At 39.7% G+C, this 13,069-nt stretch overlaps 1 protein-coding gene across 6 annotated transcripts in view; it reads left to right on the top strand.

Moving 5' to 3' along the window:
• The window catches only part of LAMA2 (laminin subunit alpha 2), a 1,231,414-nt gene that overhangs the window by 1,186,809 nt on the left and 31,536 nt on the right, over window positions 1–13,069 (top strand). For 5 of the 6 annotated variants that reach the window (XM_075339908.1, XM_075339907.1, XM_075339906.1 and 2 more), the window contains one exon: window positions 5,249–5,308. The exons of the other annotated variant lie outside the window; for it this stretch is intronic. In XM_075339908.1, the coding sequence (XP_075196023.1) occupies window positions 5,249–5,308 (60 nt within the window). The remainder of the gene's footprint in view (window positions 1–5,248; window positions 5,309–13,069) is intronic. 6 annotated transcript variants of the gene reach the window in all.

Raw genomic sequence — 13,069 nt, 5'->3', positions numbered from 1 at the left:
ATAGACTTGTCATGCTATCAATGAGGATATTAATAGTTGTGTGAGGAATGTTTTGCCGGGCTGAATGTATTTGGGCATGCAAATCAAACGTGCTTGGTGGGAGACCATTTGGCTCATGCAGACTGCTCACAATAGCACAAGCCTAGGGTTGTTGTGTTGAAAAACGCCTCTTGGGTCACCTTGGAGAAATGTCTGAAGCACTAGTTCCATGACCAAATCAATGTAACGTCGAGTTGATAGTGTCCCTTGAATAAAGACTAAAGGGATCCAGCTACTGTACACAATGCCACTCCACACCATAATCCCAAGAGTAGGACTGGTATGCTGTTCCCTCCTGAAGACATTTTCATTGCGCTGCCCATGTGGTCTCAGACAAATCTCCAGCTATTGATGCATCCAAGGCAAAGTAAACTCATCGCTGAAGAGAATACACCTCCATTCCAGCCTCCATTGCCGACTTGCTCAGCACTATAACGGCCTTTCAGAGAGGTGACTGAGGTCAATGAAAGTCTTGTATCTGCACATCTGGCTTAAAACCTATTGCCATTCAAATGCCTTCTGTATGTGTAGACACTGATGTCTTAGGTTTGGTATGTGACATCCAATTACACTTGCAACACAGAATAGATCAATCATGGAATCATTAGTATGTCCGTTTCTGCAAAGTATCATAGAAGCTGTCTTTCAACACAACACAAGGTGGCATGTTACTTGTGATAATTTAAGCAGCTTGCATGTCCTAAGCATGCTACTTTAGTCTGCTGTGTCTCTGGATTTGTCTGAGATCTTCACATCTGGGACATTATTGGTTGGCACTTGCAAAGAGGCTTGGCAGCAGTGGATCTTGGTGATTTCTGAGCTCAAAGGTATTCATCATGGCAGAACACTCCTAGACAACCATTATTAACTTCGATAATAGCAGTCAATGTGTGTATGGACATGTTTTTCACACATAGTGCTCATACTTAATACTAAATAGAGATGTTTTAGAAAATGTTGTTCCTATGTTTTCATCATTTGTATATCATTAACATGTCTAGCCATTCAATGATTTCCACAACTTTTTCTTTTTGATGTTGCAATTACAATGTTGAAGAGTATAGGTGTATATATATTTACTTGCTGCTAAGCACAATCATAAGCACAACTGAAACCTCATGGTCCCTTATGTACAGTGGAAACCACAAGTTTACATACACTATCTAAAAATACACATATGCTTGTTTCCACATTATCTGACATGAAATTAGAGTATACCTTTCTCGTTTTAGGTTAATTAGGAACCAAAATTATTTATATTTGACAAATGCTAGGATAATGAGAGAGAGAATGTTTTAAGGCATTTTTATTACTTTCTGCAAAGTCAAAAGTTTATATACATTTCATTAGTGTTTGGTACCATTACCCTTAAACTGTATGACTTGGGTAAAACACTTTGGATATCCTTCCACAAGCTTCTCACAATAGTTTATCGTGATTTGGGCCCATGCCTCCTGACAAAACTGGTCTAACTGAGCCATGTTTGTAGGCCGCCTTGCTCGCATCTGCCTTTTCAGCTTTGCCCATAATGTCGCAATTGGATGGAGATCAGGACTTTGTGATGGCCACTCTGAAACATTGACTTTGTTATCCTTAAGCCATTTTGTAACCAGTTTGACTGTATGCTGTGGGTGATTGTCAATTTTGAAGACCCATTTCCGTCCAAGCTTTAAGTTCCTGGCTGATGTCTTGAGATGTTGCTTCAATATTGCCACATAATCTTCTTTCCTCATGATGCCATCTATATTGTGAAGTGCCCTTGCAGCAAAACAACCCCAAAACATGATGCTGCCACGCCTGTGTTTCACAATTGGTATGGTGTTCTTAGGCTTTAAAGATTGTCCGTGTTTCCTCCAAACTAGTGATGAGCAGACTCGCAGATAACCAGGACTGGTGGGTCCCTGTTATCTGGTTTTTAAAATCTGGTTGCAGACTAGATTCCGGTCCCTGTCTAAGTCTATGGGGACCAGAATATGGTGGTAGAAGGGATAGGTGGATGGGAGCAGGCAGACTGTACTTACCGAGGCACCGGCACAGCTGTACATTGCTTCCAGGCTGAGCATTCATTTCAGGGCCAATAATTTACCTTCATTAAATATGCACTGCTTTTCCTGCCTACCGGCATCTGTGATTGTTGCAGTCAGACGCGCACCCACACTGAGTGACAGCGTGTCTGACGCTTTCAATCACAAGTACTGTGTGCATCTATGTCGTACAGTAAAAATAAATAAATAAAAAAATTGACATAGGGCCCCCCCATATTATGATACCCAGCACAGATAAAGCCTACTATTAAAGGCTGCAGCCCCCAGCTGTGTGCTTATCTAGGCTATGTATGAAAATAAGAGGAAATGCATGCTGCTTTTTTTAAAATTATCTAAATAAATAATTAAAAAAAGATGACAATGTTGATACCCAGCCAAGATAAATCCTGACAGCTGGGGGCTGTTATTCTCAAAATGGGGAGGCCTTTATTTATTAGGCCCTCAGCCTAAAAATAGCAGCCTGTGGCTGCCCGGGATTGTTGCATCTATTAAATGCGACAATCCCAGCACTTTACCCACCTCTTACCGATTGCTCTTGTGCGGTGGTAATTAGAGTAATGAGGGATTAATAACAGCCCACAGCTGCCACTAAGCCCTAGATTAATAATGGGGAGGGTCTATGAAACCCACCATTACTAATCTGTAAGTGAAAGTAAATAAACACAAACAATGAAATATCCTTTATTTAGAATAAAGTACAAAACAACCCTCTTTCACCATTTTATTAACCCCCAAAACACCACTGCAGGTCCAACATAATCCACACAAGGTCCCACGACGACTCAGCTTTGCTACATCTGAAATTACAGCTCACAATCATGTCACATGTCCGCACGCTGTAACTACAGGCAGTGAATGAGTTGCAATCAGCGGTGACATCGCTCAGATTAGTTGCGATCATAGCAGAAAGGTCACCATGGTCCTCTTTCTGCTATATATCTGACAGAATGGCCATTTAGCCCATGTTGATACAGTACTTGTTTCACTGTAGATAACGAGACAATCTTACCAGCTTCCGCCCGAATCTTAATAAGGTCTTTTGCTTTTGTTCTTGGGTTGATATGCACATGTCTGATCAAAGCATGTTCATCTCTGTTACACAGAACCCATCTCCTGTCTGAGCAGTATGAAGGCTGCACATTCCCTTTTTGTTTTTACATGCATATAATTGTTTGTACAGATAAACAAGACACCTGTCATGATCCAGGACCGGTATTCCCCGCTTTAGAGATTCCCAGACCCGGCCTGGTCATGTCAGGGGTTACCTACCATCAGCCTCATTCTGGTTTCAGGAGACACTTATTTCTGGTCACTGCACTTGCATTCCTGTGCTGTTTATAGTTTTGCTCAGCAGCCTGTGATTGGCTCTGGTGAGATTTTCTGTTTGAACTGACTCCTTGTTACGGTGCCCTGACCTGTACCCTCCCCTGTTCGTCCATCTGTCCCAGTCCCTGACTTTCTGCTCCTGTCAGTTGTTTAACTATCCTGGTTCATCCTCATTCCCGTGTTTGTGTCTCCTCACCCTCCTTTCTTGTCTTCTGTTCCCTGTGCCCTTTGTGTTTCACTCTGCATCCCTGATCTCCCGGCATCAGACTTTGGTTCTGTTTTCTGACCTGATTTGATTCTCCCTTTGCAGTGACTTGACTTTCCTGTCTAGACCCTGACTGCTTGACTACTCTATTGACCCCTGGGGGTTCGCCTGTGAACTGCGTACAGAAGATACTCTGGTGCACTTCAGCCTCCTTTCTGTTACAGTGTTACTTTGACTCTCTTCCACTACTCTGCTGCCACCTAGTGGGGAATACGCTGTACTACATCTTACCAGCCCTTTGTACAAGCGTGACAGCACCTTTGGGTATCTGGAAATTGCACCCAAGGATGAACCAGACTTGTGCAAGTCCACAATTCTCTTCCTGAGATCTTGGCTGATCTCTTTTTACTTTCCCATGAAGCAGCAGTGTGTTTCACGTGTGCATTAAAATACATCCACAGATGTGTCTTTAATTAACTCAGATGTTGCCAATAAACCTAAAAAAAGCTTCCAAAGACATGACATCATCATATGGGCTGTCCCATATTGTTTAAAGGCATACTACTCTTAGTGTATGTAAACTTTTGACTTTGCAGAAAGTGATAAAACTGCCTTTAAACATTCTCTCTCATAATTCTGGCATTTGACAAATATAAATAATTTGGGCTCCTAATTGACCTAAAACAGGAAAGGTTTATTCGGATTTCATGTCAGATAGTGAGAAAAACATGCAGATGTGTATTTTTAGATAGTGTATGGAAACTTCTGGTTTCAACTGTATTATCTCTAAAAGGGAGTTGACATATTATGTGTTATTTTTAATGCGGTTACCTTCCTAGTTGTAAAAGGACTTCTGGCACTACATGTACCAGGGGCTGGTTGTGACTGCTACATGCGCAGTACCTAAAACTACCCCACAAACATATATAATAATAGAGTCAAAAAGCAGCCATAGAAATAGCAGCAAAAGATTGCTTCCAATGTCAGTTTAATATTTTGTTGGCTTCTGCTGGGACTTTGGGTGGCATACATTTTATGGACCTTGGCCCAGCAGCACTTCCTTTGGTACCTAGTGGGCCAATCCATCATGCAACACAAGAGCATGTAGCTACTTAGATATTGTTTTAAGAATGTAACTTATTCGCATGCAGTTACATGAAATTATTGCAACTGATAGACTGGATATAATAAATATTCTTTCTGAATTGAAAGTATATGCGTTCACTAGAAATTCATATTAAATCGTTTAATGATTAGTTCAATGATATTTAATTTATTTTAATGCATAATTAAAAAAATATAAAAATTTAGCAAAAACAATACTATAGCAATTCCAGCCATACTAGATTTAAAATCTAATGCCTCTATAGTATATTGGCTGAATCCTCCATAAATTTTTAATACTAGCATACACAATTATTACATGATGTATTGTTCATTTATTCATAACTGACATAAAAGAAAAATGTAAATGAGTTCATGGTGTTTAATCACATAGAATGTGAACGCATTATATTGACAAATGCCATTTATACAACTGTTTGTCTTTATACATGCCAGACTTGTATTGAATTTGACTCACAAAGTATGGCGATTCTAACAACTGCTTTGCCTCTTATTTGCTGCACCGTAGGAGCCTGACACATCTGAAGAGAAGAGTGCCAATATCACAGATGAGCATGATTCCACAACGGTATCCATTCCCTCTTGCCTGCTTAACGTGGCTCTTTATCATTTCTCTATATTACCTTTTTAGTGACACAGACCTAATCATTTCTATTTCCTTCTTTTTTTCTATTCCTTTGTACTGTGAACAGACTGAAGGATATAACAGGACTACCTCAACTTACAATTATTCTCTTCCAGGGCCTCCTATAGCAAAAGAAATGGAAATGTGTCCTAGTGTGCCAGTCTGCAAAATGTTTTTGTGAACTACACAATCATGATAGACGCCTTTAGGATGACTTAAAAATAATCAGAAATTGGGTTCTTTTTATTACGGCACATATCAGGAGCATGCATTGTCTCCGAGCACCCCTCTGCTTGTTATTGCATAGTTTACCTTCTACACATAACACGTCTCTAGAAATCAGAAAATAAAATAAGCAAAAAGGATCTGGATATGTTTAAAGTAAACATCCACCCTGGCATGCCATTTTGTTTTCTTTTCCTTATATAGGCTTAAAACTGTGATAATTCATTTTTGAACTATATTTTTAAGGAGTACCTGTCACCAGGTCAGAAAGGGACAATTTATGCCTTTAATGTTATTCCCACTGTTTCCGATTATACTGTCTTTTGGAGGGAGCAGGTTTTTTGTTAAATCCACCATAGGTTTCCAGAGATATGAGCTTTTAAATTTAGTACTACTTTACCAAAGGGGAGTGGCTAACTGGTAATGAACCAGAGCACACGCCCTCAGATAATAGTGTGAGCCATGCCTCTTTGATAAAAGACCATAAAAAATAACACTGAATAAAAAGGGCCATATCTCTGTAACCATATTGTGGATTTTTAAAAATTATGGGGAGCAGTGAGAATAAAGAGAGAACAAAAACTTTCCACTTAGGACCTGGTGACACCTCCTCTTTAAACCCTTCATGACCTTTGATGTACCCATATATCTTGGCTGGGAAAAGGTTCCCGATCTATGACATATGGGTGCATAATAGCAATCATGCGGCCACCATGACTGACGGCATGGTGATCGCATGAAGGTGCTTGCTGTTTATGACATCTATGATTGCTGTGATGGGATGTTCAATTCTAATAGCCAATCACAGCAATTTCAACATTTTATCAAATGAAATTGCCTGAAATATTAAAGTCCAGTTATGATTGATGCTAGGACAGCACCAGTCATAGGCTAGAGCCTAGCAACGGCAGCATCACCAGCATTGATTCCATCGATCAGATGATATCATCTGATCGTACCAATCAGAGAGCAGAGATGGGGTTTGACCTCACAGTATCTGTTCTGCTCTGCCTCATTCCTTCTTAGAGGTGTGAGGAGAGCAGTTACTGGGTCCTTTTGCTGTGGATCTGCTGGACCTTGTGATGCCACAGACAATTTTAGCCTGTGCTATCACTTCTGCTACTGTTGCTGCTGCTAACTAAAAACAAGAAGAAAGAAGATTTTCCTTTCCTGTTCCCGTCCTCTGCTGCTTTCCAGTCCACCCTTTTGCACCACTTCTGTACATGGATCCTACAGCTTCCCAGCAATGATTAGTGACACACATCATTGATTGGTGTTCATGCTCACTTTTGGCCAGGACCTTTTTCCTGTCCATTTTTTCCTCCCATTTGCACCACGTCCTTGGGTGCATCCTACAGCTGCTGAGCCACTATTGAGTGATGCAGATCACTGATCGGTCTCTGTGCTTGCTTTTGGCTAGGGCTTTTTTTGTTGCCTGGCTATTTTTCCACCCTTTTGTACCCCTTCATATGTGCGTCCTGCAGCCACTGAGAACTAATCAGTGACGCACATCACTAATCGGCATCCGGTTGTTTATTTTTTATTTTTTTCCCCAAGTGTAAAAAAAGGAATCAAATAAAAATAATATTTCAGATTAGATGATAGGACTACATCGAGGACAGTAAAAATATACTATAGTAATCGGCATCCACTACAGTATTTTTAACTTAATATAGTCAGGATTATTGTCAGTTGCGGGTGCTCAGTAATCTTTTCCTGACGTCCGTTTAGTAATCGTAGTTCCAGAATTGTAGAGGAAAAAACTAGTAGACTTATACTACAGTTGTTTCTGCTGCATAGAATTACGGTTAAGATATATTTAGTTGCAGTCACTTAGTAATTGTTTTTACTGTCATCCCTTTAGTACATTCATTTTTTAATTTACCAGATTTTATATTCTCCTTCTTTATTTTACTTTTATCTTTTTATTTCTAGATTATTTTCTTCTCTTCCTCTTTTTCTCTTTTGTCTATTCTAATAAATAAAAAATGCAATACCAAACACACACAAAGCTGAATAAAATGGGGTTATTGTACACACACACACACACACACACACACACACACACACATATACACACACACACATATACACACACACACACACACACACACACACATACACACACACACACATATATATAGGAAGAAGCGGTAGGTGCACTGCACAGAGTAAATATATAGTTAAATAATTAGGGTACTTGATCATTGTGGATGAGAAGGCAAATAATTTGAAAAAGAGCAAAGAATCTGCTTATAATGGTGAAAGCGTAACCATATAATAAAAATATTTTTCACTAACACCCAACACGAAATTTAAAGCCATTTAAAAACAACAGAGAAGATGTTGCAAAAGAGCATGAAAAACCCTCAGGAATATAAAAAGTATCCTGTGCAGGTACCAAATAAATAATTACTCCTATAACCACATCATGTTATCACTTGGTGGCTCAGAAATACTATACCACTGTGTCAACTGATAAATAATGCATTCCATATTATGGATTGTAAGATAACAGTCTGCTCAGTCATAATAAACATAATTTGATGCTTCTGTTACCAATACATATGAGCACCTAATCGCTCAATAATAGGTGCAGAAATCATGGGTCAATCACATAACATGTACAAAAATAAAATAAATAGAGTAATCTGCTGAATCGCAGATATAGTGCATGTAGTCATCTAGCTGGCTAGCAACAGTGTTACCTCAAGCAGAAGGCCACAGCAAACCAGGTAAAGAAAGGCCTATATGAGGGTGATGTGATTTACCTATGTGATCACACACCCAGTATGTGCGGTGAGAGATAAGTGTTTACTTGTATGCTAATGATGACCTTTACCACTTACTTCATCGTTTGTATTGCAAAGGATGAAATCAGTGGTGAATATCCACAGCTGGAGTGGTGCTTTTAATTGGTACCAGCCATGGCCTTAGGCCAGAGTCACACTTGCAAGTGCCTCACATGTAACTCGCGCGAGTCTGCATCGCATCACCTGACATGGCCGCACACTCTCTGGACAGGAGCGTCTCGGCTGCATAGCTACATGCAAGCGACCCGCTCCTGTCACGTGTAACTTCGACCTTATACTCACTCTCTGATGTTTTAACCTTTTTTTTCCCATGGCGCCATCTTATGAGCGCAACCTCTGATTGGAAGTCATAGTTTATGTCACAAATGGTCAATACAAGTCTATAAATGTCAGAACAAGGCCAGAAAGATGCTCTCATAGACTTGTAATGAGTTATAACCTCCAGTTCCATGAAACATTAGAGCTGCCAGCTGGTCACAAACCACCAGAGACTAATGAGAACGTCGGCATTTGAGGGTGAAGATGCCAGAGGTTGAGTAGAAGAGAATTATCAAGCACCGTAGATTAGTAGCACCACTCAGCAGTAAAATTTAGAAAAAAAAAGAAGCACTGAATAGGTGCTGTAAGAAGTGTATTATTCCATGATATTAGCACATTTTACCACACATTTTATGGCCTTATATTCATTTTGATTAAGTCAGCCGTCCTGTGCAAGAAAAGATGCATGCTCAGTGTCCAAGCCCGCATCAAAGCAGGGACACAACCTTTGCGTAAATTTATTTCAAAAGGTCATGAAGCAGAAAAAGAAGACCTGCTACCATTTTTTGCTCTTATTTTGTTCCAGATGCTGCTCCTGATTGTTATTTTTTATTTCAATTTCCTTTTTTAAATCCACCCTAAAATTCCAGAGATATAAGCCTTTTTATTTAGTTCAAATATGTATAGTCTTTATCAAAGGTGAATTGCTTAAATAGTAATAATGCAGAGTTTACCTAAAGCCATGCTACTGAGGGTCCTGTAGGCCATGCACCCTTGTAAAGACCAATTAGCATTACATAAAAGGCTGATATCTCTGGAACTGTTTGGTGCATTTAACAAAACAAAATTACATTATCAGGAGAGCAGCGGGAATAAAAACCTGGATACTTTTGATATAATGACAGGTCCTCTTTAACCCCTTTACGACCTAGGGTATTTCTATTCCCAGCATGTCTGAAGATCTGATCAGCAGACTTGTGCAGCTCACAGGCACGGGTGGATTGGAGATCCACCTGTGCTTATTAACTAGTTATATCATGCTATCAAACTCTGATCAATGCTAAGGGGACTAGTAAAATCAATAAAAAATGTAAAAAAAAGTTTTAAAAAATATATAAAAATAAAAGTACAAATCACCCCTCTTTTGCCCCATTGACAATAAAACTATTAAAAAAACACATATTTGGTATCGCTGTGTTCAGAAATGCCCAATCAACTTATCTGATCGGTAAAGGGAGTAGCGAGAAAAAGATCAAACCGCCGGAATTATGTTTTTTTTGGTCGCCACAACATTTCATTAAACCAATCAAACATCATATTTATCAAAAAATGGTATAATTAAAATAAGCCCCCACACAGTCCCAGACTGTAAAAAATGAGACCACTATGGGTTTTGGAAAATAGATAAAAGAGCGTAATTTTTATTTTTTTTCCTTTTTACAAACTTATGAAGTTTTTTTTAACCACTTAGATAAAAGTAAAATTATACATGTTTATCTATAAACTCGAACTGGCCAAGGGAATCATACTTACATGTCAGTTTTACCATATAGTGATCATGGGGAATTTAAAAAGAAATTGTGGAATTGCACTTTTTCCGCAATTTCACAACACTTGTAGAGTATCAGACAGTTGGAATAAAATACAAATGTGAACAAATGTATTTTCTAAACTCACAGTATTATATGTCTAAACTACTTTAATGCAGAATATATACAAAACTGTGTACCAACCACAAAGGTTTCCACACATCCTTTTTTTTTTTTCAGTTGCACATCTCCATACTATTTAAGCAATACCCAGAAATAAGCGTGAAAAGTTACGCTGTTCACGTGTATGTTGCAAGAATATTTTACAAATATGAGCAATGATGATTTCACACTGGATAAAAAAAAAATATTGCACAAAAAGTTCAAGCAGATTTGAACTTGAGGAGACGGCAGCTCCATATCTAGTGAATAGCCATCAGCTCATCACATTAGGAATAGATTTTTCATTGCACTACCAATGGTATTAAAATTAAAGGGATTTTATCAAGATTAAATATTAATGTTTCTTGTCAGACCAGGCAAATCATAACTATTTTTCAATTAAAATAATTACCGTATTTTTCACTTTATAAGACGCACCTGATTATAAGACGCACCCCCAACTTTGGTGAACTAAAATAGATTTTTTTTTTAATGTTAAATGGGGTCCATCTTATAATGCCAGTGTGCGCCTAACAAATCATATAGGGTATATGTCCCTCATAGCCCCCATCCTAAAATTAGCCCCCCTTAATCTGGATATGGCCCCCTTATATTGAATATAGCCCCCTTGTGCTGGGACACATCCCCCTGTGCTGCCCATGGCCCCTATAGATGGTGCACTTCCCCTGTGTTAGATATGTCCCCAATGTGTGCTGCTCATGGCCCCTATAGATGGTACACCTCCCCTGTGTTAGATATGACCCCCATGTGTGCTGCCCATGGCCCCTATAGATGGCACACCTCCCCTGTGTTAGATATGGCCCCCATGTGTGCTGCCCATGGCCACTATAGATGGCACATCTCCCATGTGTTACATATGGCCCCCATGCGTGCTGCCCATGGCCACTATAGATGGCACATCTCCCCTGTGTTAGATATGGCCCACATGTGTGCTGCCCATGGCCACTATAGATGGCCCATCTCCCCTGTGTTAGATATGCCCCCAGGCTGCTGCCCATAATAAAATAAAACACTTTCCTTACCTTCTCAGCGCTGTAATTCCTGTGTCTCCCTCCTCGCAGTTGAGCTCCGAGTTCTCCCTCCTCCACTTCCTGGTTCTTGCTGCCGGTCATGTGATTGGCACGGCAGAGTGATATCATCATGCGTGCCTTATCACAGACAACAGCAGCAGGAGACCGGAGATCAGCGCTGGAGGAGGTGAGTAAAGCTTTTTTTATTTTACTATGGGCCGCAGCACGGGGGCCATATCTAACACAGGGGGGATCATGTGCGATCAAAGGAGGGCGCAGGCAGATATAATATGCCCCACTGCCCCAGCCCATCAGCGTGATGCAGTTTCAGCACCACACTGCTGGACAGCGGCTGGGCATATTATATGAGCGGGAGCAGGAGATCTAACGCTGCCGCCCGCAGCTGTCACCTGCCCCCAGTACCGCTCAAGAATGGACAGTGCAGTATATGTATATATGAACACCCCCCCGTATATTCGGTTTATAAGACGCACCCCCTACTTTCCCCCAAAATTTGGGGGAACAAAAGTGCGTATTATAAAGCAAAAAATACGGTACATAAAAATGTTCCTTTGCCTAGATATTGCTGTTCCACTCTTGTTATTGTGCCTCCTGATGTTCTTTTAATTTTATCTCAAAACGTTCACCTACTGTGTCTAGTGCTGGTGGTTACACATGTTGAGGTGGGCCCTCATTAGTTTTTAGGGCTTTTTGTCTAGAAATGTATTATGGTAACTTGCCCCCCAAAACTTCATCACACAGAAAAAATTGTAGTATTACACCATAGGTGGAATAAATACCAAAAACGAAATAGCATGTTAAATGAAGTAGTATTGAAATCATTTTAACTGATACACTTGAATACATCTTCATAATACCAGCTATACATGGCTCAATGGATAGATATCCTGCTTTACCTTTGTACTGTGTATATGACCTGCAAGTAGTCATTTATATTCATGTAGAATGACTAGGACTTCAGTACACAATAGAAAGATGATCTAACAGACATCTTCTTTATCTACTTGATTATTTTACCAAGACGTGTGCATAAGGATGATATATGCAGAAATGTTATATGTTGCTAACGGATTTCTGTGGCGCTGACCGAATGGGTAAAGAATGCAAGGAGTTTCCTTGCTTCCTGAGCACAGGTGTACACAAAAAGGGGTGTGGAAGTCAATTGCATTGTTTTCTTGCTTGAGATTTTTCTTAGACGTCCTTTGGGGGCTGCATTGAGTGCAGTACATCTATAAGAAAGTAAAATTGGGGATTTGGGGTATGTGCTCAGAAACCCACCTGAAAAAGTACCTCCAGTGAAGGAAATAATTATTTGATCCCTTGATCATTTTGTAAGTTTTCCCACTGAAAAAGACATGAACAGTCTATAATTTTAAGGGTAGGTTAATTTTACCAGTAAAATAGAATATCCAAAATAAAATCCAGAAAATCAGAATGTATAAATTTTATCAATATATTTGCATTTTGCAGAGAGAAATAAGTATTGCATCCCTCTGGCAAACAAGACTTTATACTTGGTGGCAAAACCCTTGTTGGCAAGCACAGTAGTCAAACTTTTTTTGTAGTTGATGATGAGGTTTGCGCACATATCAGGAGGAATTTTGGTCCACTTTGCAGATTATCTCTAAGTCATTAAGATTTTGAGGTTGTCGCTTGGCAGCTCAG

The sequence above is a fragment of the Anomaloglossus baeobatrachus genome, chromosome 3 (genome assembly GCF_048569485.1).
Source record: "Anomaloglossus baeobatrachus isolate aAnoBae1 chromosome 3, aAnoBae1.hap1, whole genome shotgun sequence".
NCBI lineage: Eukaryota > Metazoa > Chordata > Amphibia > Anura > Aromobatidae > Anomaloglossus > Anomaloglossus baeobatrachus.
This window is presented reverse-complemented; position numbering and strand designations above follow the sequence as displayed.